This window comes from Prionailurus bengalensis, chromosome A1 (genome assembly GCF_016509475.1).
Source record: "Prionailurus bengalensis isolate Pbe53 chromosome A1, Fcat_Pben_1.1_paternal_pri, whole genome shotgun sequence".
In the NCBI taxonomy this organism is placed as follows: domain Eukaryota; kingdom Metazoa; phylum Chordata; class Mammalia; order Carnivora; family Felidae; genus Prionailurus; species Prionailurus bengalensis.
In genome coordinates, this window is record NC_057343.1 from 127,826,752 (window position 1) to 127,853,443 (window position 26,692).

A 26,692-nucleotide genomic window follows, 5' to 3' on the forward strand; every position below is an offset into this window, starting at 1 on the left:
CTTACAATTGGAAGCTTTTAAAATATTGCATAGTGATCTTTAGCACTTAACTAACACTTACAAAACACTTACTGTGTGTCAGACACTGTGCTAAATGAGCACTTTCGATGAATAATCTACTTTGATCCTCAAAAGAAACCATAAAGCAGATTATCTCATTGTTTTCGTTTTACAAAAGAGGAAAACAAAGCTTTGGGAAGTCGAGTCACTTGTTCAGAATAAGAGAGCTGAGTTTTCAACTAACGCAGTGGGATTCTAGAGCCAGCGCTCTGCCATAATGCCTTATTTTTAAGATGCTTTTGTGGAAAGAGGACGAACAGCCATGCGTCTGTGCAAATGACAGACTCCTGCAGAGCTGTGTTCAAATCTGCTTTCCTGAGATGACACATCTCTTAATTGGGAGATGCAATCTAGTGCTTTCTAAATTCTCACTGCCTTGGTTCCAGGAAGTGCCTGGCTCTGACTTACTGCTTTTAAGTTTATTGATGTCACTTTAGGATTGAAGTTTGGTGTTTGGCTGGAAATGCACCACAATCAACTGCCAAGTTATTCTGGTTTTTATTAGTAAATGAAATGAGAAAATGTAAAACTTCATTAATGTTTCATAAAACAGAAAGGGTGATGCTTTAAATTGTTACTCTGACATAAAGCTGATCTTCTTGCTGAGAGTATATTATTCAAATAATTTATATCTTAATTACTCCTTTTTTAGTCCTTGATCTGTGAAAATCTAGAAAGTGTTTTATCTGAAAAATGGTATCAAATGAATATCTTAAGCTCATCTACAGTTTTAGAAAACCAAGTTATTGCCTTTTTATTTATTATCTTCTCTTAATAACAATCCTACAATTTGGGGACTTGGGAAATTGGTATTTCAACAAATAATGACAAGCAGACAATATTAATCACTTGATCCATGGTTACAGTGGTAAATCATTTAATGAAGAATGGGTCAGAACTCACTGTGGAATTAAAAATCTCAGGGGCAAGAAAGAGCAACATGATAGAAACCAGTGATAGACTAGTAAAATCAGCAATGCACATTTGAGTACCCACAGGGGCCAGGCTTCACATGCATTCCTCATGGACTTCTTTCCTGTAGCAAACAAAAAGGGTGGATTGTGCAAGGCCTCACATGCCTTCCATGAAATCCAAGGGTAAGCTTGGAAATGTTTTAGTGGCATTGTAAGTGTCCAGCGGGGAAAATTCTGATTTCCTCATGGTCATCATGTGACAAGCCAGAGTTATACCATTTCACTATCGCTATGTGCAGCAGAGGTTAGCTGTGTAGACTAATTTCTGCTATTCTGATACATGAAGAGGTTGATTCAATTTGAATCAGTAAAGGAGGTACAAATCTGCATTAGCCAAAAGAGAGACTACAAAGGCCTTTACTTCGAGACTACCAGCTAATATTGTTTGGTTAGATGTCACTGGACATACAATAGGTCAGGTTTAGGCATAAACTATGAGTTTCTATCCTCCTCTAGCTGCTCTTTTCCACTTTAATCTGTTTCATCCTTGCAAATCAGTTGAAAACTTTATCTTTCAAGGGATGGGTCTTAGGTCATCTCTTTAGAGACAGAAAACCAGTCTGCTGCCTTCACACCTGTCTGGTAAACTGTTTGCCTGACACAGGTTTAGATGTTGGTACCCAAGTGACCATGTCTGAAGGAAGTATAAAAGGCATTATAAAGTTGTAGTTTGCCTATTCAAAGACATGCCTTAATATTTGGGACTAAAATGTTTGGGAGTGACACCCGTAATTTCATGCCTCCTGTGAAGCTGAGACTTTCCAAAGAGGAGGTGACGTTACCTATGAGTTACCAAATGCCAAAATACCCATGGGGCTGTTGAGATCACTGGGATATTATATGGCCATGGAGCACAGAAGACACGTTTGGTAATGGTAAACAAATACTGAAAGTAAACCCTCAGATTTCACATGCTACAGTATCACTGCTCTTCTAGCCAACAAGCACATGCAGAGTGACTGCTCTGTGCTGGCTCTTGTGTGAGGCACCAGGAACACACGTCAACCACATACACCTCCCGAATGGCTGCAGGCTGACATTCTTCAGGGGGCGCTCAGACAAGTAAATAGGTACCCGGAGCACAGAGGGATATGTGCTAACAGAGGAGTTAGGTGCAGTATGCAGTTACACAGACACGGAAGGACGTACCATCAAGTCTGGGACCTGTGTGTACGTGTGTTATGTTGGGTGTTAGCCAGGGACGATGACCCCAAGTAAATTATATTTAAGCTGTGACCTAAAGAATGAATTGCAATTAGCCCAACGGATGAGGTGGGGGTGGAGAAGAAGGTGAGAAATGTTCAGACTGAGGAGACAGGACTGTGAAATCATTACCTGGAAAACAGGACAATTGACTGAAGCTTCCGGGTTCCATTCGAATAATTACTTGCGTTGTAGCATTTATATTGGTTTTTAAAAAAACCTTTGTTATCATAGAAAATGCATACATAGTGGCCACAGCTTTTTTAAATTCACATGGAAAATGTGAATGTGTCAGTTACATTATTATGGGATTATTATTTAAAATTATTCAGATCTTTTGGGGCATCAGGGTGGCTCAGTCAGTTAAGCGTCTGACTCCGGCTCAGGTCATGATCTCAGAGTTCACGAGTTTGAGTCCTGCATTAGGCTCTGTGCTGATAGTTTAGACCCTGGAGCCTGCCTCAGATTCTGTGTCTCTGTCTCTCTCTCTCTCTGCCCCTCCCTGCTTGCACTCTGTCTCTCTCTCTTCTTAAAAATAAAAAAAATAAAAAAATTAAAAAATCATTTAAAACAATTAAAATTATTATTCAGATTTTTCCATATACTTTTATAGACTTAGATAAGTTATAATTTTAAATAAATTTCTATCCACTGTTATCTTAATATTTATTTAAAGAAATGTTTTTTTCTTCTGGTAAATTATTTGGACTTGATATTTTATTTTATTATTAATTTTTTAATGTTTGTTTATTTTAGAGAGAGAGAGACAGAGAGCACTAGCAGGGGAGGGGCAGAGAGAGAGGGAGACACAGAATCTGAAGCAGGCTCCAGGCTCTGAGGTGTCAGCACAGAGCCCGATGTGGAGCTCAAACTAGTGAACCTTGAGATCGTAACCTGAGCTGAAGTAGGATGTTTAACTGACTGAGCCACCCAGAGCCTCTGGAGTTTACATTTTAATGACTTGTTGTTTATTATTAATGATGGAATGCCAAAATAAGGAGCATTTGAGTAATTAGTTTTCCACTTAATCGTGAAAAATTATTTTCTCTTTAGATTTTTCACCTTTATTAGATGATTCAAATTATAATTATTTCCCATCTCAGCTTTCTGTCTTTCAAATGCTTCCTCTGTTATCACAAAAAAAAATCACAATTTTATTAATTACTCCATGAGGCTCCTTATCTGAGATTCAGTAACAGCAGGAGAATCAAAGATCTTTGATATGATGCAATGCTTCTCCAAGTTAAACTGGTGTCTTAGAATTAGGAGGATGACTTTGGATTGACTTTAAGCCTTGATGAGATTATATGTCCACGGTTAATTTATGAAGTAAAGCCAGAATGATAGAGTTACCCTGAGCGTCAATAACTGGGCAGAGGACTGATTATGCCAGGTGATTTCTGACAGATGCAGGCACCATATTTATTTCTCATACGGCTTCATTTCTGATATTAGAACCATCACTGCAAGTATTATAGAAAAGTGACGGGACATCTTAGGCCTTAGTGTAAATGGTTAGACAACATGGCAACAGCTGAGAGAAATCAAATACATTGCCTTGAGTTCAACCAGACTCAGAAAACACCGTCTAAAAGTTTAGCATGACGGGGTGGGGAAAGAATAACTTACTTGCTAGGTGCTCGATCTTGCAAATTAGTTAATGCAGCAAAGTTGTTTCGTACAGTTCGCAGGCTGGCCAAGACCTACAACAAAAAGGGACTCTTTAAGCTCCTTGGAACAGAGCCATCTTTAGTGCAATTTAAAATGGTTTGGTGAGGTAAAGAGTAGTTTGTTAAGTGAAAACCTGATACTGCTTGCAACCTAGTTTCACATACCACTAAAGAATCTTTTAGCCCTTAGTGAAGTTTACATGTATCTATATGAAATCTGGAGTGGTCAGACTGCAAAGATTTCCCAGGTATTTCTCCTCATTGCCAATGAATATGGTGACGTAGCAGAAGCTGACACAGTATTCCTGGATTCCTCAGCCACCAAAACAATATCTTAGGCAATATACACACAGTATTGTTACGAATTATGCAAATTTAAAATAGTATAATACAAAATAATAAGAAACTCTCACTTTAGGGGTAAAATTTTAAATATATGATCCCAAATTCTCTTTAAATATTCACCAAGAATGTCAGACTTTCAAAGTCAGAAGTCTAGGTGAATTTAAATTTTTTTTTTCACTTTTGCCACATGGCTACCTAGCAAAGAAAAATTCTTTTCTTTGTTAAGGTTATCTGAATCATCAATTTTAAGATTCTTAAGGATGCATTTTCACATAAAATGGGACCACCCTATGTGCTCAAAACTGGGCCTAGAGAAAGTACTAAAGAATTTTGTTGAAGAAATGAATACATTAGACACAACACACCCATATACACAAGGCGGGACCAACATGCCCCACCTACCTCTGAAGGTCCTTCTTTTTCTAACCTAGTGTAACTAGAAGGTGGCGAAAGAACTGGAAATGAGGCTAGGAGAGAACATTTGCAAGAGCTTTACCTGCCTCCCTTTGCACTAGAATGGGTGAGTTTCCCTCAAGGTAGAGCCTACATCAGGTGAGATTATAAGTAATGTGGGTGACAACCAGAATGTTGAGTTCATCTAAAACATAGATTTCAATTGTCCTGTTAGGTACTACGTAACGACCCAGACTGCCTGGCTCTGTTACGTATTCAGTGAATTTAGACAAGTTACATAATCTCTGTCTACCTCAGTTTCCTTTTCTGTAACCCAGGATAGTGATAGCTGTCTTTGAGGACTGTTGTGAAGATGATATGAAATGACACATTAGGTGCCAAGGACAGTGCCCGGCAAACAGAAAGCACTCAAAGAATATTAGCCCATGATGGCAACATTCCATTTGTTTAATGATCTGGCATGTGCATGGGGAGTTTACTTAGTGCCTATCATTGGTAACAAAGGGGGGTGGGGAACACATATCCATCGTTGTTCCCACTGTTCCAGAACTACTTCCAAAATGTTTTCATCCAGCTCTGACTTAGACTAAAGCCAGTCTAAATGTTATTCTAAGACAAAAATGTCTCAGACGTTTCTGAAATGGGCATTGATTCTTGTTGGTCACTGGGGTGCTGTTCACACCCCAGGACAGTGACCTACAGCATTATCCCCTGAAGGGGTTAACGGTGGTTCCTGAGGTGCCAACCATGATTAACTCAGTCACTGGAAAAACCTGGCTCATTATTACACGTAAACAACTCACAGCACTGAAAGGTCACGCTGCCTATGACGGAGTATTCAAATAACCAAGTGCTGACATCAGAGCATGCTGTCTTTCATTAGGCATGAAGTCTTGAATGATGCAGAAATAGAAATAAATCTGATAAATGATCCACTGTCATTAAATCATACAGGCCTAATTTAGACTTTAAGGGTTGAATATCAAATATACTAATAAAATATTTTAAATGAGATTATTGCACTCCCTAAATACTCCTTTTTTCTAGACAGAATTTTAACCTCAGATCTCTGAGACCTTTATCTAATAAATTATAGTGAGTGCACTGCATTTGACATCTGGGTAAAGAGAAATAGTGCTGCAGCTAATTCAAGTTCTATACTCATTTGAAAGAAAACATTAGTTCATGAAAGATAGACTATAATTGTTTTTCTGTGAAACAATTTTTGACTCTGTTATAGTAAAGGTTATTAAATCAGATAATTTTGTTTCAGTTATTAATTTAAATTTCATGTAGTTTTTGCATAATCTATCTTCACACAGGACAGAGTTTAAACAGAACAAAGGGTAGAATGTAAACTATATCTCCCTCATTAATAAAGACAAAAACCAAAATTATTGTTATTTGTGAGAGGAGGCAGGTAGATGAAATTGACAACATATGCTCAGGGGGTATTAAACATATGGGTACTGTTCTACTTCTTTAGCTGCTGATTTTAGTGTCCTTTATATTTTAGATAATAACTAGATATATTCTCTTATATGCATGAATTACTTCAAAATAAAAAGTGAAAAAATAAATTTCCTTTCCAGCCCCTCGTCCATGTCGCCTGTCCCCTCTCCAAATTGACTTGTAGGTTGTCTCCTCACGTTTGCTTTTACAAACACTGCTGCAGTAAATAACTTTGTAAATACATCGTGCCTTTTGTGGGCTGATATTAGATCACTGTTTCTGTGGCAGGACAAATAATACTTTATAAAATTTCTAATAAGGATTAATTATTATCTCTTGCACTACAGCACACATATGATACTGGCAGAAGTATAAATAAAAGTTCCAGACATATGCTACAGGGGCGTTGCCCTGGATTTAGCTGATTGATCCTGGGTGCCTATATCACGAATGCACGGAGTTAGTGTTTCATGCTCTCACTTGTCTTGCAGGCCACAGAGTGAAGCATCTGGAACTCTAGGCTGTGTGGGAGAACTGGAAACAGTTTGACTCAAGCCCCTCAGTAAGGATCTAGTTATTCTTTGCTTTTGTTTCAGGGAAACTCTCACTCCCCTTGAATTCAACCTTTTGAGAATTATAGTCAGGGCTTTGCAACTCCTATACTTTTCTCCACTCCTTAAGGTGTGCTAACCAAAAAGTACCTTGAGGTTTTTCCCTTACACAGCTCAATGGTTAGAAAATGAAGGCCATTTCTTTCTCTTCTGCCCCTCCAAGCAACAGTGTAATCAGTGAAGGTCAAAAATACATTTTCAATGATGAGACATATATACACTTTAGGAAAGAAATTGTGACAGCACTATGGAAAACTTTTGCAGAGGTGGATGATGTATTGGCCCAGGAGAAGGATTAAATATTATTTATACACATGAATCTTAGATTTTCTTAAATACTTTTAAACATTTATTAACCAATAAGATTCACTGAAAATAGCAGGAAACTATGGGTTTCATTTAAAAGTTAAACAACAAACAACTGAACATAATAGACTAAAAGAAATGTATATTTCTGTCAATGATTTCTTAAAAGATGTCAAAAGGAGGTTGCTTCAAACAAACAGACAAAAAAAGATGTGGCAACAACATTCTCCTTAAAAATCCCTGCTTAAAAGGTAACAAAGAATTTTGAGGATTACTTTTCATTCCAAATACACTTTATACCAACAGATGGTGCTAAAATACAGACCAAGAGTTGCCAGTGGCCTTGAGGAAAGGGAGAACAAGAAAGAATTCCTTGCCTTGGTTTTACTTCCAGAAAAAAAAAACAAAAACAAAAACAATAACAACAAAAATGGAGTCAAAGTATAATTATTTATAAGATAGAAAGGTTATTTTGATAGAAAACTTCTTTCCAAGTTATGTTTTAGTTAAACCATATGAAATTGCTCTTTTTGTAGGTCAACAGAGGTTGAATATTGATGGTTTCATATAATTAAATCTAAAAAGTACTTTGATTCCTAGAAGATGCTAGCTGTAATTTCTTTTAATAAAATATCAGGGAAAAACTAGCAGAAGCAACTGAAATGTGATGACCAACTTCTTTTACAAGCCAGTAGGGGTGCCTGGTGGACTCATCAAGCTGGAGATTGAGATTAGCCACAAGGTGGCTGCTGCTGGGTGAAGTGGGTCAGGGATACTCAGGGGCCTTAAAAATGTAATACATTGGCAATGTTCTATTGCCAATGGAACAGTAATGTTCTATACAGTTAGCGACTGGTACATTTTTACAAAATTACCCTAGGTGCTATATTTTGCTTACAGTAAAGGTAAAATGACTCGTCTGTTCCTACTCTGTATATCTCCTTAGTTTTTTAACATGGGGGTTTCTCCAGGGATCCCAGATAATAGTGGGTATTTTCTGGCTTTTCCTTAGTCAAATATTACACTTCTTTTAACAAGATGAGAATTTCACCTAGATGAGAATTCTAGTTGGCTTGCAGTTTTACAAGGTAGTCATATCACATATCTGGACAGGTATGGCCAGAAGTAGCTAACTAAAAATCAGAGTTTGCTAAATTTCATCAGTGTTGTGTCTCACTGGTATTCCTTAGTCTACGGAAAGAACTCTGGCCAAACTGTTCCTATACTTTTAGGAGGAAAAGGCCAGTTGTAGAGAGGCATGATGTGGCATGGCATTGGGATTCCTCTCAATACCTAGACTTTGTGCCTAAGAAAATCCCCACACCAAAAGATTTCAACAAAAACGTAGGAGAATATTTCAAGATGGAAATAAGTCACATCTAAAAAGATGTCACTTTTTTGAGGACCAAAAAGATTTTGAGCTTATAGGGGAAATATAAGAAATTGGAAGTGGCAAAGAGTTTAGGTTAAACACCAGCAAGAATTTCTTACCCGGACAGTGTTGTAGACATGGGAACACAGTCTGAAGCAGTGTTGTAGGACCCCTTCTGAAGATTACATCTGTCCAAATGGGTTAGGTTTCAGCCATGTCCATCAAATTGGATGTCTTTCTAAATTGTCTTATAACAAGATTTTGTTCTCTTAGCTTTACAGAAATCCATGACTGGGGAATAAAACACGTTTTGGAGACTCAGGCAGAAAGCAATGAGTTCTCAAGTAGAGGCAGATGAGGTAGGTTTTGGAGACCTTTGACCTCTTTAGACAGTGTGAGGCTGGTTATTAAGGATTATGGAAAGGAAAGTACACTAAAAAAAATAAACCTAGGGAGATGTAAAGTAAAATGCCAATACTAGTTATTTGGGGGTTTGGAATTATGGGAAATTTCCCTTTTTCCTTTTGCTTATATTTCTTTTTAAAATTTTTATGGCAAAAGAAATTCTATTTTGAAAGGAGAATGTCTTTTTAGCCAGAATAATTTAGTGTGAAATTCTAAACTCCAAAGCATACTGGAGGAAGGGGATAATTCTTGGTCTGTTTGAACACTGCCTTGGGTGACTTGTCTAAAATCAAGTCTCCTGTCCATTTGCAAAAACAACTATGACATATTAAGCCAAATAATGCAGACATCACTTCAAGTGACTAAATATCTTTCATTTTAAGCATTATCTATAATATTTAGCATTCAATGGTATTATATCTCATACTAAAAATTTAAGGTATTACTGGTTAGGTCAACAAAATATTCTAGGAGGTATCCAATAGGGCTTAAGAGAAGGTCATAGACAAACTGTTGCTTACTGGACCTTTTTATCTGCTTTCCCAAAGATGCCCCATCAGTGGTGAAACTGTTCAGTACTTAACAGGCTTTTTTTTTTTTTTTTAATTCTAGTATAGCTTTTCAGATCATGTACTTGAGTAAAAGGCCATTTGTGAAAATATGAAGCATTTAAAAAACAAAACAAAACAAAACAAAACAAAACAAAACAAAACAAAACAAATCTGCAGCCTCTGGGCCAATGACCAACCACCTTCCATAAGGTGTTATGAAACATTGAGCTAATCATATGTAAACTCTTCTAAATACATTCCAGGATTATTTTCAGGCATCAGATATGCCTATATACTATGCAGAGTTGGTTTATATTCAAATCCTAATTTCAAAAGTATTAAGTATATATATTTATTTAAAAAGTTTGCTAACATAGAATAAATGATTTTTTACATGTATATATTTCTCAGTGTACTAAAATTCTGTTGGTTTTTTTGTAGATTATAGGAATACCATAGAATATGTATAATTATATAGACTTCTTGGGAATTTAAGACCATCGATGGCAAGGACCAAATCAAATTTATTAATCTATTTATTGGAGAAAAATTTATTTTTTAAATAAAAGTATTTGTTATTTAATAAATACTACTTGAAGTATCATATACATATTTTTTTCTGATCTTTTACCATATATTTAGATATATTTTTCTTACAACAATATCTAGAGACTTTAGTCAGAAGTCTATTACCTGAATAAACCATAGTTGGAATGATTATTTCTATGTTTGGTGATGGTTACTTATATTATTTTAGCTGATTTTAATTTCTCACCCAGCTACTCTTAGAAATAAAATTATGGGTACTCAATAGTAGTCAGTTAAAAATCCCTAAATTTATATGATCTTGTTACCACAAAATATGATTAAAACAATGAAGAGTGTAAATGTTTTTTGAAGGCAGAAATATGGGTACTAGAAAGAATTTATGATCTCTGGAAAAACCTTAAGCAAAAAAGTCATTACTCTTCTAAAAGATATGGTGGTAATATTCTACTTTTAATTGCTGGCAGTAATGAAAAAAATCACTATTATATGGTGTGTTATTTATGGATTCACTAAATTTTTGGTCTAAGTTATAGCAATTATAAAATTTCATGAAATTTGAAAAAGTAGAGGAATTATGCATAATTCTATTATCTACACCCTGCGTTATGTTTTTTTAAAACTATTATAACATTTTAGACATGAAAGAGCTCTTACTGATAACACTTAAAATTCATTTTGTTTTCTAGAAATTGTGCTAAGCATTTCACAAGTTTATTTTAATATCTTAAAAACCTCACGAAGTGGGTTCTATTGGAACTGTCATTTAGCAGAGGAGTAACCCAGGCTGGGGAAAGTTCCTTGATTTGCCCAAGGCCATTCACTGAGCAAGAGGAAGAGAGGGGGTTTGAACTGGGGTCTACCTTTATCACAGAAGTCCTTCACCTTTGCTGGTTGAAAAAAGAAGCCTTAGAGAAGTTAAATGAGTTGCCCAAGGCACCAGAACTAGTTTTAGTTATAATTATAATTAGCCTTTATCATGATTTTTATAATCTATCTGGATCACTTGTATTCTCATACTCAATATTTCTTTTTAGCAGTCAGTGTTGGTTTTAAGCCTGTTTCATGCCCTGGTTAAATCAATAATACTCTATTCTTTCCCGAGTCTATCTATATCAGTGACTCTCAACTTTTCTTGGAAAAATACCGGGCCTTTAAAAAATATAGGTACTTGGATCCAATCCGCAGATTTTTGGATCCAGTTGATTAGGGATATGGCCTAGGGCCTGGGATAACAGCTTCTAGGTGATTCTAATGTACAGCTAGGGTAGCAAAGCACTGACCTATACAAAGAATATCTGCTTTTCAACCATTTAATATTTATTCCAAATGCTTTAGATCATTTTATCATCTTCCAGTATTTATGTCATATGGCTATTTTCATGATTTGTAAGCCTAAAGGGAGCAAATAAAGATAAATTTAAATCTGTACAAATGACACATAAAAAAGGGAGTAAAGAAAGCATTAGGTTGAACTGAAATATTAAATTTCAAGCACTGATCATGTACCTAAATATACTAAATGTAACTTAATCCATGGTATAGATTTCTGCTTCAAGTGTTTATATCAGCTAAGGAAATATGGTCTCATTTAAGTATGTCACTTAGGTAATTTGTAATCTGAAGCAAAGACATTCTTCGGGTCTATGGGTTTATAGGAAACAGTCCAATATGGTTAAGGTCACATCCTCTAACATTGCCTTTGAATTACTTAAACGAACCACAGAATTTTTATTTATACTTGCATTTGATTTACAGTGACATTAAGAACCAGAACTAATCCCCCAAATTAAATTCTCAAATCTGCGGCAAACCTGCCCGTTCACGAAACGGGGCTTACCTGAGCAAATGGAGTCACGATCAAGTCATCTCCATGTCTGAAAAACAAACCAAATCCTGGGTTAGAAATTATGATAACTCTATGACCACCTTTAACCGATATTAAATGTAAGCTCCACGTTCATAATTTCCCATTGAGAATTACAGTAATTCCATCCTTATTCTTCAGCACATGGTCTTCCCAGCCAGTGGGTTGAAAAAAAGTCTTCCGGGATGTTAAACATTGTCCAGGTGCCTTGGTGAAAAGGGGCTTCTTGATCATCAAGCAAGGTCACTGTTGCTTATTAAGTACACAGGACATACAATAGCAGAAGATGAGTTCCGGCAGCGGGGCCAGAGGTTTACTCGTGGCTTCTTATGCTAGGTATTAGTAAGGTTGCTGTGGAAGGGGCTGGCAACTGCAGTGGCTTCAGTGAGAGGCCCCTGGACCAGCTAACACTTTGAAGGTGATGAGCATCGAGTCTTCCGCATCATGGTGTGTGACTTTTGGACAGGCTGGCAACTGTAGATGAAATGGACTGCATCATACACTAATAAAAACTCGGCGAAACTTTTCGACTGACTCACGTCCCGCTGCTGTAGCTACGGGGGAATGTTACCCCGTGTGTGCTGTTGCTGCAGCAACCTCGGCTACACCGAGCCTGGGATGCGGGAGCAAGGTGTCAGCATGACGTGACTGGGAGAAACCGGGAAAGGCAAGGAAAGTTGTGCAACATTCTACTCAGAGGAAAAGTGAGGAACCGGGGCCTAGAGTTCTTTCGTGGTATCTCTTAGTGTGAGTAACTGGTGAGAGGCACTTCTACAATCTCCATGGGGTATTTCTTGATTTCGCTGGCTGAAGCTCTTTCATCAAAGGTGAATGTAATTACTGGACACAGAAAGCTTCCTGGACATGACTTTGACTGAGAACACTGCAACTGAACTGTTCACTCGGTCATGAACAATTCTGAAACGGACTGAATGACCTAAAACAACACCCATGAAATATGCTTCAGCACAAGCTGCATATGGATGACGTCAGTACACGGATCATTACCAATGATTAGACCAGTTGTTACAGACATCATCAAATTACAGGGATCTTGGAATTCAAAGTGTGGGAAAATAAAAAGCAGGGAAAGGTCGGTACACACTTTAAAGGAAACGTGCTATTTGACAACCCTTTGCTCCGGGATTACATGGGGGAGGAGGAAACCTGTTTTTTTTTGGTAGATTAATCAGATGGTCAAAATTAAAGTCAAAATGAAATCAAGGTATTTTCCCAAGAGACAGTCTTCTATTTTATTTTTTATAATTGTCTGACTATAAACTTTATTTTCTAAGAACTAAGTTATCCTGACCAACGCATACCACCAATCTGAAATTGAGCCCTGGAAATAAGTCATCTAGTTTTTTACATGAATTACATTGGATGACTCTAAACTAAAAAGGGTGTGAATGTTTATTAAAACACGAATTCTTTCTTTGGTTGTATTTCATTCCCAAGCTTTGTAAAAAATATATTTAGAATATACAATATTTACGATGATTTATCAGTCTTGCTTCCCTTCCCTGTCAAAGCAGAAAGAAAGACAGTTATAATTTTAGTGATGGAGAGACTTCATTCTTTTAAATTGCTCAGAAATTGTTTTTCTCAAATATCTCAAGATTGTCTCAGTTCAGTAACAGTAAAAATATTTCTATTCTTTCTTTTTTTTTTTAAGTTTATTCAGTTTGAGAGAGAGAGAGTGGAAGAGGGACAGAGAGAACAAATCCCAAATCCCGGTTCGTTTCAAAATGATATAATGCTTAAATCATCCTTGAATATATAACAAATGTATAATTTTTAAGTCTTTGTCTAAGCCCTCACCTCAGTATTGAAATATTTTATCGGACCTACTGTCACAAGTACAATGGTGCAGATAAAATGTATGTTGTTTTGTGAATGGAGGAAAATAAATACTATATAAACATACATTTTAGTATGTTTGTGCGTATTATAATGTGTATATATATATATACATGTGTGTATATAATGTGCGTATTATAATAAAAGAACAGAGCTGGTAAGTATGATCCAAAGAAGGTTCATTTTGTTAGTATTGATAATTTGGCTTAACGTATTTGTGAATTTTAATCACCTATAATTGTACACACGCACAAAAGCCCATGATAGAAAATGATTCTGAAATGTTGCATTTGAATAGCATTCCAAACAAGGAACTTTTTTAAACAAAGAAACTTAGCTAATTAAAGTGTAGGTAGAAGGAATTATAATAACACACAACAAGATCATGGGGACTCTCTAAAATGGGAAGAGACTGTAGGGTCCCCTATCATTTGAGGAGAAGTTTGCTTCAAATTTGCAATGAGTATTGTCTGGAGACTTGAAATTGTACCTCCTGGTGATATGATTCTTCTGAAGAAGATTATGTAACAGTGCTCTCTCATTTAAATAAAATCAAACATAACAACAAACTTTAATAAAAAAGGAATGGGAATGCTTTCAGGGAAGAAAAAATAGCTTTTTGGGGGGATTGGTATATTTATAGGGACAGGTGGGAAGAGAATGACAGGGAATGGGTGGTGGGATCAGAAATAAAGCTCCATTTTTGACTTTTAATGTAAATATGTATGTATGCATGTATGTATGTATGTATGTATGTAGGTATGCATGTGGGCGATGAGATTGGGGCCTAGGTAATAGTCACAGCATTCCATGCCATGCACCTCTGGTCTCATGATGTGGAAAGAAGTGCTCAGTCTCCTGCTGGGGCTACTATGGGCTGAAACAGAGTCACCTACTCTCGGCAGGGAGGGCTGGCTGTGCCCTCTTCCAGAGAGACATGACTGGGTCCCACAGGCCGGGAGATACAAGGCTCAATGGGCACTGTTGAATTTTCTGTTTTTTCAAAGAGGAATGACAGTAAGAGTTAAGAACTACTCCCTGTGCCTTTGGCCATCCTTCCCCTACTTCTGTATCACTTCCTACTTTATTTTCTACCCTCATTCTTTCTGTAGTAAGAAGCCACAAACATTAGCAAAAAACCTGAATAAGTGAAACCCAAAAGCAAACCCTTTCACAGAGACTTCAGTGGGGTCTGGAAACTATTTAAGTACTTAAATATGGGGAAAAAATGTGTGTCATCTAACAAAATGAATTCAACCAACAGCAGCACCTGAGAATATAATTTTGTAAACTAGCTCATTTCAAAATCATGCTGATGCACACTAGGGCAGCAACCTTTCCATACTTTATTATTACTAAACCAGAAGGAAAGGCAGAAGAAGTTAATGAGAAGAAAGTGTTACTTTATTAAGCAAAGATCCCTAATCCTATGATACCAAAAGCATTAATGGCCACAAAGTACCCGCTGCATCTGATTGTTATACATTGCAAACTTTAGCACAAATGGTTATATGAAATAATGCTCTAACGCAAGCCACGGGCTCAGGCTTACTTTCTAAATCTAATCTGGGGCCAACTTGTGTATCTTCTGTGCTTCACTCTCTGTTGCTATAAAACTAGAAAGAAATTCTCCTCTGGGGTTTGTCAGGAGGACTAGTGGATTGATAAACATACAGATAACTGGTCTTTTGAAATCCTGGTGTCTTTTTTCCCTTTGGCTCAAAACTATCATCCATCTTCAATTCACCCTTAATCCACTTGTTTTGGAATTAGAGAGAAACAAGTATGCTCCCGTTTCTATTATGTACATAAGCATGTTTCTGGGCACCTACGGTATCTGACAACACCCAAGAATGAGCCACAGGACGAACACATCTACTCACCATGCTGTTCCCATGTTCACACAAGTACAGACATACACAATACACAAACAAACAAACAGACAACACAATCTACTCCAGCCTCATATCAGGCTCTGTGCTCACGGTGTGGAGCCTGCTTGGGAATTCTCTCTCCCTCTCTCTCTGCCCCTCCCCTGCTCATTCTTTCTCTCTCAAAATTAATAAATAAAAACTTAAAAAAACACACCATCTACTGCAGCTTTTAAAAAACTGATACATACAATGTGAATGTAAATCATGTATAAACTGTAGGAAACTTGGAAAATACAGAAAAAAACTTGCAGAACTACTCAACAATAACTGGCAATGACATTTTCCTTCTGGATTATGTAAGCACATGTATATTATATATGATTTTTATGGAATACAGGATTTCTTACACAATTAGAGTCATGTTGTATATTTCATTTTATATCTTGCTTTTAACATTAAATATATTGAATCATGAAAAATTGTACATGCCTTTATACTTTTAAAACATTTTTAATATTTCTTGTCTATTTTTAGTAATCTCTAAATTTTTCAAGTAGACACCAATCCAAATGTATTAAAATATAAATGCAATTCTATTTTAAAATTAAAATGATTTTAAATAATTGTACAAATACTCAAATTCATTTTAGTTTTTCATTTCTTTAAAAACAACTTAGTAAAGGGGTGCCTGGATGGCTCAGTTTGTTAAGTGTCTGACTTCAGCTCAGGTCATGATCTCATAGATCATGGGTGGGTTCCGGCCCCACACCAGGCTCTCTGCTGTCAGCACAGAGCCCACTTTGGATGCTCTGTCTCCTTCTCTCTCTGCACCTCCTCCACTGATGCGCACGCGCTCTCTCTCTCTCTCTCTCTCAGTCTCTCTCAAAAACAAATAAACATTAAAAAAAAACAACTTCACTAAAGATAATGTGCTTATTTCTGGTAAAGCACTCATAAGATAAAGCTAAGTGTTAAAATATTACATGAAGAATTGGGTTCATTGAGAAAAAAATTCATGGAGATGTTGAATATTTTATCTTGTAACCATTTTAATTAAAATCACAAAACTATGGTTTCAGACAATAAATGTATGATGGAAAATTTGGCTACCAAGTACATTTTGAGAAACTAAATTCTATTTTTCCATAGATACCATTTTTATTTTTATTTTTTAACATTTATTTATTTTTGAGACAGAGAGAGACAGAGCATGAACGGGGGAGGGGCAGAGAGAGAGGGAGACACAGAATAGGAAGCAGGCTCCAGGCTCCAAGCCATCAGCCCAGAGCACGACACGGAGCTCGAACTCAGGGACCGTGAGATCGTGACCTGAGCCAAAGTCTGACGCTTAACCGACTGAGCCACCCAGGTGCCCCGTAGATACCATTTTTAAAAGGTGATCTAGGGGCACCTGGGTGGCGCAGTCGGTTAAGCATCCGACTTCAGCCAGGTCATGATCTCATGGTCCGTGAGTTCGAGCCCCGCGTCAGGCTCTGGGCTGATGGCTCAGAGCCTGGAGCCTGTTTCCGATTCTGTGTCTCCCTCTCTCTCTCTGCCCCTCCCCCGTTCATGCTCTGTCTCTCTCTGTCCCAAAAATAAATAAACGTTGAAAAAAAAATAAAAATAAAAGGTGATCTATTTTTCCAAAAAAATAATGTTGGCTTTGAGAAACTATAAATGTCACATTTAAGAATATAAGGAACCCTCCAAAATTACTTATGAAGAAGGCATTATGATTTTGATAAACTCCTCAGTAGGCATTATATTGCTAAAACAAAGAAACAACAAATGAAAAAATGTACTTCATTTGTATCAGATTCACTTGATGACACTGGTCCTCTAAAGTGCTCAGCCTTTTAATTTAGAACTGGCTACACTCTAAGTAAAAAAGCAAAATAAAATAATAAGTAGTACCTACATTTATGAACCCCAGGGAATGATGTTTGTATATAACAAAGCCAACCTCTGGCAGACCTGAATGTGATTTTCCTCCCTGAAGCTACTGCCGTGTAGAATTCATATAATCCATTACCACAAAAGTTTGGTCCTTCGGTCAAAAGTCACAACTACCAAAACTTGTATTTGGGCAAGAAGGTCTAACATTTTACTGAAAATCCAAAATAATGTAAATTAATATAGGAGCAAAATTAAAGCTGTTTAATACTGTATAAGGTAGTATGTTCCAATTTCTTTTTTCACTATCAAACTCCAAGCCACATTTGTGGGTATTTGCATATCTAGCTTTGATGTTTTTTTGCTAATGTAAACTATAGTTACCAGTCATCAAGTTGGAATGTTTACCCCAGTTGAAGAGCACCTTGGTGTTTATATCCCATACCAGCACAAAAAGGAAAAACAAACTTACAGATCTTTCCTCAATTTTAACAGAAAAATAAGCTAATATAAAAACAGGTGAATGAGGCGATTCAAGTTCTTAAGTTTATTGAGGAAACAGCCTATCTTATATGCTTTTAATCCTTTCTTTGCCCTTGAATTGTAATTTCCTAATATACTTGAGTAATAACTTGTTCTGAAAACCTTTACCCTGATGCCCCACAGAATAACTCAATGTTTTATTGGTTTCAGCACTGATGGCCCTTATAATATGTTGCTATTTTTTTCTTAAATGGAGCTTTCAATATAATTATTAAAAAATAAGAGTACAAAGATCTAACAAAATTATAAATAATAATGGTAACAATCACAAAGAATTATACTTATTATAAAACAGTAATGGCCACTAACATTCATTGAATGACTACTGTGTGCCAGGCACTGTGTAAAGCACTTTACATTGAGTGTCTCTTATTAAAGTCTTTTTGTAGATGAGGAAAGGGAAGCCTAAGAAGGACAAAAAATGCATGCCTATGGAGTGATGAGTCCAGGATTCAAATTTGGGCAGTACGACTTTGGTGGGTCTGCAAGTAAATACTGCAAATCTGTGTCTGTAATATATTTATCAATGCCCGAAGCACATTCAAAACAATGCCCAACCTCTAGTGCATTTTCCATTTATGGAAACCATTAGTATCAATGACTTACAAAACACACTTTGCCCACCTACTGATTTGCAGGTCCTTCCACCCTGAAATGAAATAATAAATACAATGAAGTAAAATAATTTTTGGTTTCTAACCAGGTTCCGGCTGATAAATAATTTTTGGTTTCTAACCAGGTTCTGGCTGATAGATGAATATCATATGTCCATATTCAGATTGTAGCAAGACTGTATGCATGCTGTATGTAACAAAGTCCTCTTAAGATGGCATTTATGTGCATATATGTAAATATATGTAAATGTGTGTGTGTGTGTGTGTGTGTGTGTGTGTGTGTGTGTGATCCTTAGGGAAATTTTATAGGCTCTCTTTCCTTTTACATAAGTATGTTGGTTTTCTGCCTTCTGTATTTCAAAAAACAGGGAAAAAAGTACTGGGCGAGAAAACCCATCACCAGCCTCATTAGTATAAATAGAATTTATTATTTTGCCTGTACAACGCAATAGAAAGAAACTCTTTAAAGAACATCTGCTCTGCAAACAGTATATTTTATGGAATGTTTCATTTCATATGATTAAAACATAACAGAGCCTGCAATTTGGGGTGGGGCAGGACATATAGGGGGAATTTCTGTATCTTCTTCCTAATGTTGCTATGAAACTAAAACTGCTGTAAAAAGTAAATTCTTGAAATTAAAAAAATTCTTGAATATATAACTTTAGAAATGGATATGACCTGGGTGCCTGGGTGGCTCAGTCGGTTAAGTGTCCAACTTTGACTCAGGTCATGATCTCACAGTTTGTGGGTTCGAGCCCCGCATCAGGCTCTGTGCTGACCTTTTCCTCAGAGCCTGGAGCCTGCTTCAGATTCTGTGTCTCCTTCTCTCTCTGCCCCTCCCCCGCTCATGCTTTGTCTCACTCTGTTTCTCAAAAATAAATAAATGTAAAAAAATATTAGAAATGGATATGACCTTAGAAGTCACTTAGTCTACTGAAATTTAGATCATTTGCTCACGTCTTATTCACATTTTAAGAATTACAAACGAGACTGATATTTGACTCCCCTAATTCTTAAAAGAAAACTCCTCAGTTTTGACCCAGGCTTGCTGTTATCACATGTCCTGATGATAAAGCAAATGGGAGTGGAGTTAATGCAACAGAAGCAAAACTTCTCTAGTTTGAAGTGTAATCTCTTTATTTGTCATAAAACAAAAGTCTGGGCATCATCAGAGAAGGTACATGATGCCAGTAAATCAACTCAAATTTGTTAGTTATACTATGGCACAAAAGATAACCTAAAATCTCTAAATTTTATAATTTTTTTATAATTATACATCAAACCACTTTCCAATTTTAATAAGTTACAAAGTGTATATAGCTATAGTCACTAAGCATATTAGTTATTTTGTTTAATAAAAGCCACTACAATGGAGGGATACTTCCAAGAGTGCTGATGTCACAAATTACCATCATAGTTTTGAATAGGGACTTTTGTGCAGGGTGAGGAGTGAAGGAGAGGGCTGAGGACTCAGCAAGCTTTCACAAGTGCCCTCACTTTGTGTTCTAGGAATAGGTTCCTCTTTCACAGAAATGTATCTTATCTGACAGTCTCATTCTTAACGTCAGTGGCCCTGCCCTCTTGGTTTTTCTCCAGGATGGGTTAGGAAGAAAGATTTATGGGGAGCTAATGCAACAATTCTTAAAGATCTTCATGGGATAAAAAGATTCAGTGTATTAAAAAGAACAGTGTGATCACATAGAGAAAATTAAGAGCAAGAAGCAGTACCGTCTTATGCATGCCTACTATGTGCCAGACACTGTGCTCTGTTGGCACACAGTATTTAATTCTGACGACTGTGCCTTAATCGGATGCCCATATTCCCATTCTAAGATAAGGATGTAGGCTCAGGGAAACTTAAGTAACTCAGTGGCAGTCATGCCCTTGGCAAGCAGCAGACTTCAGTGGTTTCCAAACGCCAAGGCGAGAGCTAGTGCCTGCCCAACAGAATGTTCATTGGTCCTTGTCAAAGTGAAAGCAAACATGGACCATGGGGTAGGGTTTCGAACAAGGCAAACACGTTCCTTTTGAAAACTCTCCTTCATTCCAAGGTCATGTCCTTTTTTATTTAAATGAAAATGCCTTTTAAAAATAAAATGATTGTGTATATTGATAAAGATTTTCTTGTTAATGTCCTTTACATGGCAAAATGGCAAAGCATGTGGTTGCTGACCTGGAGGTCAGCCTCCAAGGTAGTTTTTGAAATCTTACTGTGTCACAGAATCCCAAGACATAGAAATGTGTAGTGTAGCTGGACTTAAACTCAGGCTTTAAAATGCTGTTTAGTTTCTACCACACCATGCTGCCTTCTGCATGCTTGAGTGGATTCAGACTATTGTGCAGTCACATAATAGTACATATTCCAGATTCTGAAATAGCACGGTCCAACAGAAATTTCTGCAATGACAGAACTATTAAATATTCTCTATCCATGTTATCCAATAGAGGATCTACTAGCCACGTGTGGCTACTTAGGACTTGAAATGTGACTAGTGCAATCGAGAAGCTGAAGTTTACGTTTTATTTAATTTTAATTAATTTAAAATATGAGAAGATCATAATAGCTGATGATTATCATGTTAACCACTGCAGTTCTTGAGCAATCTGTAGAAAACTTCAGTTGCAAGTCTTCTGAGGGAAGACAATCTTTAATATAACTGAATAATAATAAAAATCTACTCTCAGCTTGGAGGCAAAAGAATATTGATACATTAAAATAACAAAAATCCCTGATTGGCAAATGGCAAAGACCCTCAGCCAAAAAAATTTTCCCAGATGCCCATCAGGATTCTCCATCCCTTAAAGCAAACCATAAAAGATTCTTAAATACAGAGAACAAACTGAGGGTTGAGGGGGTGGGTTAAATCGGTGATGGGCATTAAGGAGGGCACTTGTTGGGATGAGCACTTGTGTTATATGTAAATGATGAATCATGGCAGCCTATTCCTGAAGCCAAGACTACACTGTATATTAACTAATTTGAGGGGAAAAAAAAGATTCTCCATCCCTTAAAGAGAAATAAAGATTTTAGTTTAATTGTTTTACTTATTTATTATAGTCTCATCTAGAGGCTGCTGTCCTGCGAGCAAATACCAAAGGAATGGTCTAGCAAAAGCTGGTGATCAAAATTATCATATTCAGGGTCAAGATACCTGGACTGTAATTCATGGTGTGTGTGTGTGTGTGTGTGTGTGTGTGTGTGTGTGTATGCATGCATGTGCAGATGTGCTCAACCACATGCAAAATATTTCTAGGCAGAAATTTGTGATTTCTAAAACTGAGCTAATGATATTTTTCCTAGTTTTCTTAATACGATTGTTTTGAGGATTAAGCATTAAATTTTATGGGAGAATTCTCTATCAATTATAAGGACTACCCAGATGCCAAGCAATTTTTTTAAATGCTTATTTATTTTAAGAGAGACAGAGGCAGAGAAAGGATCCCAAGCAGGCTCCGTGCTGTCAGCACAGAGCCCTATGTGGGGCTCGATCTCAGGAACTGTGAGATCATGACGTGAGCTGAAATTAAGAGTCAGATGCTTAACCCACTGAGCCACCCAGGTGTCTCAGATGCCAGGACATTTTTAAGAACATATTCCTATCTGTATACTTCTAAGCATGTATCAAATACTTGTCAAAAACTAAAGGTATGTGCTTCACTCCTCAGAGTCTACTGAAGCTTAGCCACAAAGGAGGAAACATGGTAGACCTTGTGAATATACCAAACTTAAACTGATGACTGCAAGGTCTGTTCATGAATCTTTGAGCATTTGCAAAGTGCTCCTGTGTTTGGAGAACTGGATTCTAGACAAGTTGTCTGAGAAACATCAAATCTCCTCCCTAGATAAATAGTATAAAACGGGCTACCTATAAACAAATGCAAAGCAAACAAGTGAAACCAAAAAATAGTGAAACATGTGTTAGAAATTTTACCTCATCTCTACAGTAGGTGGAATAAATGAATAGAAACTCAATGGACTGAACACAAAGAATACCTATGAAAAGACAACACGTGCAACTAACTATGATTTAATGTAAAATATTTCTTTTTATCAACTACATTCTTTTTAGTTTCTGTAGGAATGTATTCATAATTGAAAATAATAATGATGGGGCGCCTGGGTGGCGTAGTCGGTTAAGCGTCCGACTTCAGCCAGGTCACGATCTCGTGGTCCGGGAGTTCGAGCCCCGCGTCAGGCTCTGGGCTGATGGCTCAGAGCCTGGAGCCTGTTTCTGATTCTGTGTCTCCCTCTCTCTCTGCCCCTCCCCCATTCATGCTCTGTCTCTCTCTGTCCGAAAAATAAATAAACGTTGAAAAAAAAATTAAAAAAAAAAAAAGAAAATAATAATGATTAGATGAAAGTTTTATTCCAATGCACTTAAAAAAATTGCCATAGGGATCTTTAGAGAGCACATAAATCATAATGCTTGTTTTCTGACTTTTCTAGCAACCCCCTCCAATTCCCACTCCCCCCCAAAAAAGCAATCAAACAGAGAAACAAAAAATAACAAGCCAAACAAACAAGCTGGCCCTGGTGCACAGAATAAATTCAGTTTGAAGTTTTCAAAGATGCAAAACCAGGATTGGACATTGAGACAAGGAAACATGAGATCTGCATATAGCCTTGTTCTCCTTGGGAGTGAAACAATGAACTGAAAGGTCTTGGTTTGGGGACCATTCGTAACCATTTACTAGGAGACAATGTTGTCCACTGAACTGCTTAAATGATTCTCTGTCACAGTGCAGCCTCCCACATTTTCAGAGAGGCAAGCAGCTATTCTCTCCTCCTGCTTTAAAAAAAAATTAACGTTTATTTTTGAGACAGAGAGAGACAGAGCATGAACAGGGGAGGGTCAGAGAGAGAGGGAGACACAGAATCCGAAATAGGCTCCAGGCTCTGAGCTGTCAGCACAGAGCCCGACGCGGGGCTCGAACTCACGGACCACGAGATCATGACCTGAGCCGAAGTCGGAAGCTCAACCGACTGAGCCACACAGGTGCCCCTCTCCTCCTGCTTTTAACTTGTCACTTCCAGTAAGAAGTTACAGAAACTGAAAGCTTACATATGTCTAGACATAAATTGTCCAGTCATTAATGACAACACACTTTTCTTTGTCCAGGGTTAAGAAAACCCCTGAAATCTCAAGACAGTTAATGGAAACCTGACACAAAACCAGAGAGAAATTGCACTAGGCAGGTGGAATCATTGTGCTATTTCTACAGCAGATCTCACCTGTGGTACACAGCAAGGTGCCAGAAATCTAATAGCAAAGTCCAGTGTCTGATGTTCTTTACCTGTTTTTTTGTTTTTTTGTTTTTTTGTTTTTTCTGAAGAAAAACCATGGGTCTGGTTAAAGGCTTCCTTTGTCCACTTTTGTAATACTATACCTTTAAATGTTTCATACTGCAGGGATTTAGTGGGAATGAGTTACTCATACTCCCTAGTACATCTTATCTCAAGAAACACATCCCATAAATGTTCTAGCACTATGATTACTTTATATGGCTCAGATAACAGTACAGAAGACATGGAGAATAATTCACTAAGGATCTAAGACTGGTAAGCAAAATAAATATTTAAAGTGACTGATATGTAAGTGAAAGAGGGATATATAGGAATCTTAATATTGACTGGGAAAGTCTCCTTTTCTACCTAGAATTAAGAAAAAATAAGTGACACGAAAGCACGATCCAAACAAAATTTTTCTCTTGTTTCCGTGGGCCTATGGTATCTTCAAACAATACCCTGGCATGGAATAGCCACTGTCAATATTTGCTGAATGAGGAAAAACATTTCACTCTGAACTAAAAATGCAGGCAATTAACACAGTCCTTTATTTGGAAAATGGTAGAAGACACGGACGTGGCACTTCCGTCAGGAATGGATGATCTTCTTTCTCCCAGCCTGGCACCAACTGCCTATTCCTACCACCCATCACCAAAATTTAAAATTCAGAAAATTTCATTTTCGAATACACTGGAGCATGGTTTTTATTTTAGTCCTCCTTAATACACAGAGGAATGAATATGGGGAAAAGGAAACCAACGAGATCCCGCAGGCCCGGTGTCCACAACTGACAGAACTAGATAGAACCTCTTTTGTAATGGCCACCTGCCCCTGACCAATCAAGAAACAGGAGCCAATAATTTCCACCCAAGTCACTCACCTGGGGCCACTCAGCACTGACAGTGCTGGACAGGCTACTGTGCTCAGTTTTCTTATTGAACATGGTTTTAAAAATTTCCTAATTTTAGTTAATTTTACTCACAGATTGCTCCGAGGGATTGTGTTCTTTGTACACACTGAAAAATAAGCTGGCTCCTCCATGACTGAGGTTGATTCAAGTTTACTCTCCAGCAGGAGTCTGATGACTCACAGAACTGTGGGGTGATCACTTTTATTTTAAGCACCTTTTCTTCTCATTTTTTTTAAAGTAGATGTTACCCTTTGTTAAATAATAAGTCTAAGGTAAGAGTATAGCTGTATCATCAAATGTTTACAAGTTTAAACAGCTCATTCTCATAGACCCTTTTCTTCTAGGTATTGGAGCTGAAGAACACTTGGGTGACTATCTTTATGTTTCTTCCCTGTGCCCCCTTCCCCCCTGCCACACAGTTAAAACTAGAGTCCAAACAACTGAGGAATGTACAGGATATGAAGAAAATTCAGAAAGGAAAATGGCACACTAAATATTAGGGCAAATTCCCCTGAAGATGTAATAGATTGCAGGAATCTAATCACAGAAATAATGAGTTTTTTAATGTTTGGTCATTCTCTATTTCTGTTTTCCCCCTGCTTTAAGGACCTGTCAAAACTAATACTTATTTTCCCATTTCCCCTAAGACCTCAAGATATATCTATTATTTGGCACTGATAATCAAAGCCTATTTGAACAAATAACTTAATTAATTTGTTACCTAAACATGCTCACACCATCTTGCTGGAGTAATGCATTAAAATCAACTCTTTATTTTTACTTTATGGCATCAATAGACATGATCACTTAAAATGTCAGAACATTAGAACTTCCTTTTTATAATTTTTTAAAAGTATGAGATTAGAAAGAAATAAAATGTGTACTTGGCTGGTATTTTTAATTCCTTAATTCAAAGACTCAAGAAGTATGTTTAACTACTTTACAAATATTGTTTTTACCATTCATGGAATTCTTATTTTTGGTGTAGTTTTTTTTTTTTTCTTGTTGTTGTTTTGGTCTCTTGAGGCAGATGTAAAATGATCTCAGTGACTAGACAAAGAAGTGGAATTATAAAAAAAATAGAGAAGAAAAAACAATGTAGCAAAAAAAGGTATTCTACGACCTAAGAATAGTCTGCCAACAGGCTTCTTGGTATTTAATGGCTAGTGTTAGTGTCTGCATCAATATTCTACAATGATAACAGTAATAGTGGCCAACCCACAGGGAATGGAAGAAAAAGCATGGTTTGTCTGGCTCATTATCAAAATAACATTGCTTTTGACAATAATCAAAGGTTTTTGTCTACCTGGGGTCCTAACATAACTAGAAATGGAACAAATTCTCTACTCTAGAGCTCAAGAAGTTCATGGCTTCAAATCTGTAGAGTCGTTTTTTCTTTCTCTTAACCAAATCTCTCTTCACCCAGAGATTTGATTTAACTCCAATCCTAAGGACATGTACAATCACTCTAACACAGAGGTTCTCAGACTTTCTCAGTTCACGACACTCTTAGTTCTCAGTAATTGTTTATGGCAATCACTGGCCAAAAGAAATAATGAATAGCTACAAATATTAAGTATTTAGGTCCAAACTATTGAATAAGGTTTTGTCACGGCAGTTTACCACTTATTGAGGATCCCACAACTTCTCGCTTTGGAATAAGATTGGATGATGCCTCCCTCATTTTCTGTTCCACATTAACTTTTGTGTAGTACTTGCTTTTGATCACAGCAATCATCAAAAGTTCAGTTTTGCAAAGATAAGGTATCACAGAAAGAAAAAATAATGACCTAAAGTTGAAACTGGGAACTAAGTCTAGCTATTGGTTCCCCAGGTGACTGACAGATGTTACAATGTTTCCCTTAAAATACCCCAGGCAGCCATGTGAGTTCTCTACAGTGCCCCACGGTACTGCATGCAGCCCACCTTTTG

The 26,692-nt window shown here is 37.0% G+C and overlaps 1 protein-coding gene across 2 annotated transcripts in view; it reads right to left on the reverse strand.

Annotated features, from left to right (window-relative positions):
* The window catches only part of PDE4D (phosphodiesterase 4D), a 563,022-nt gene that overhangs the window by 186,241 nt on the left and 350,089 nt on the right, over window positions 1–26,692 (reverse strand). For both annotated transcript variants that reach the window (XM_043590836.1, XM_043590826.1), the window contains exons 3-4: window positions 11,750–11,786; window positions 3,867–3,940 (exon numbers count right to left, since the gene is read on the reverse strand). In XM_043590836.1, coding sequence (XP_043446771.1) covers window positions 3,867–3,940; window positions 11,750–11,786 — 111 coding nt within the window. The remainder of the gene's footprint in view (window positions 1–3,866; window positions 3,941–11,749; window positions 11,787–26,692) is intronic.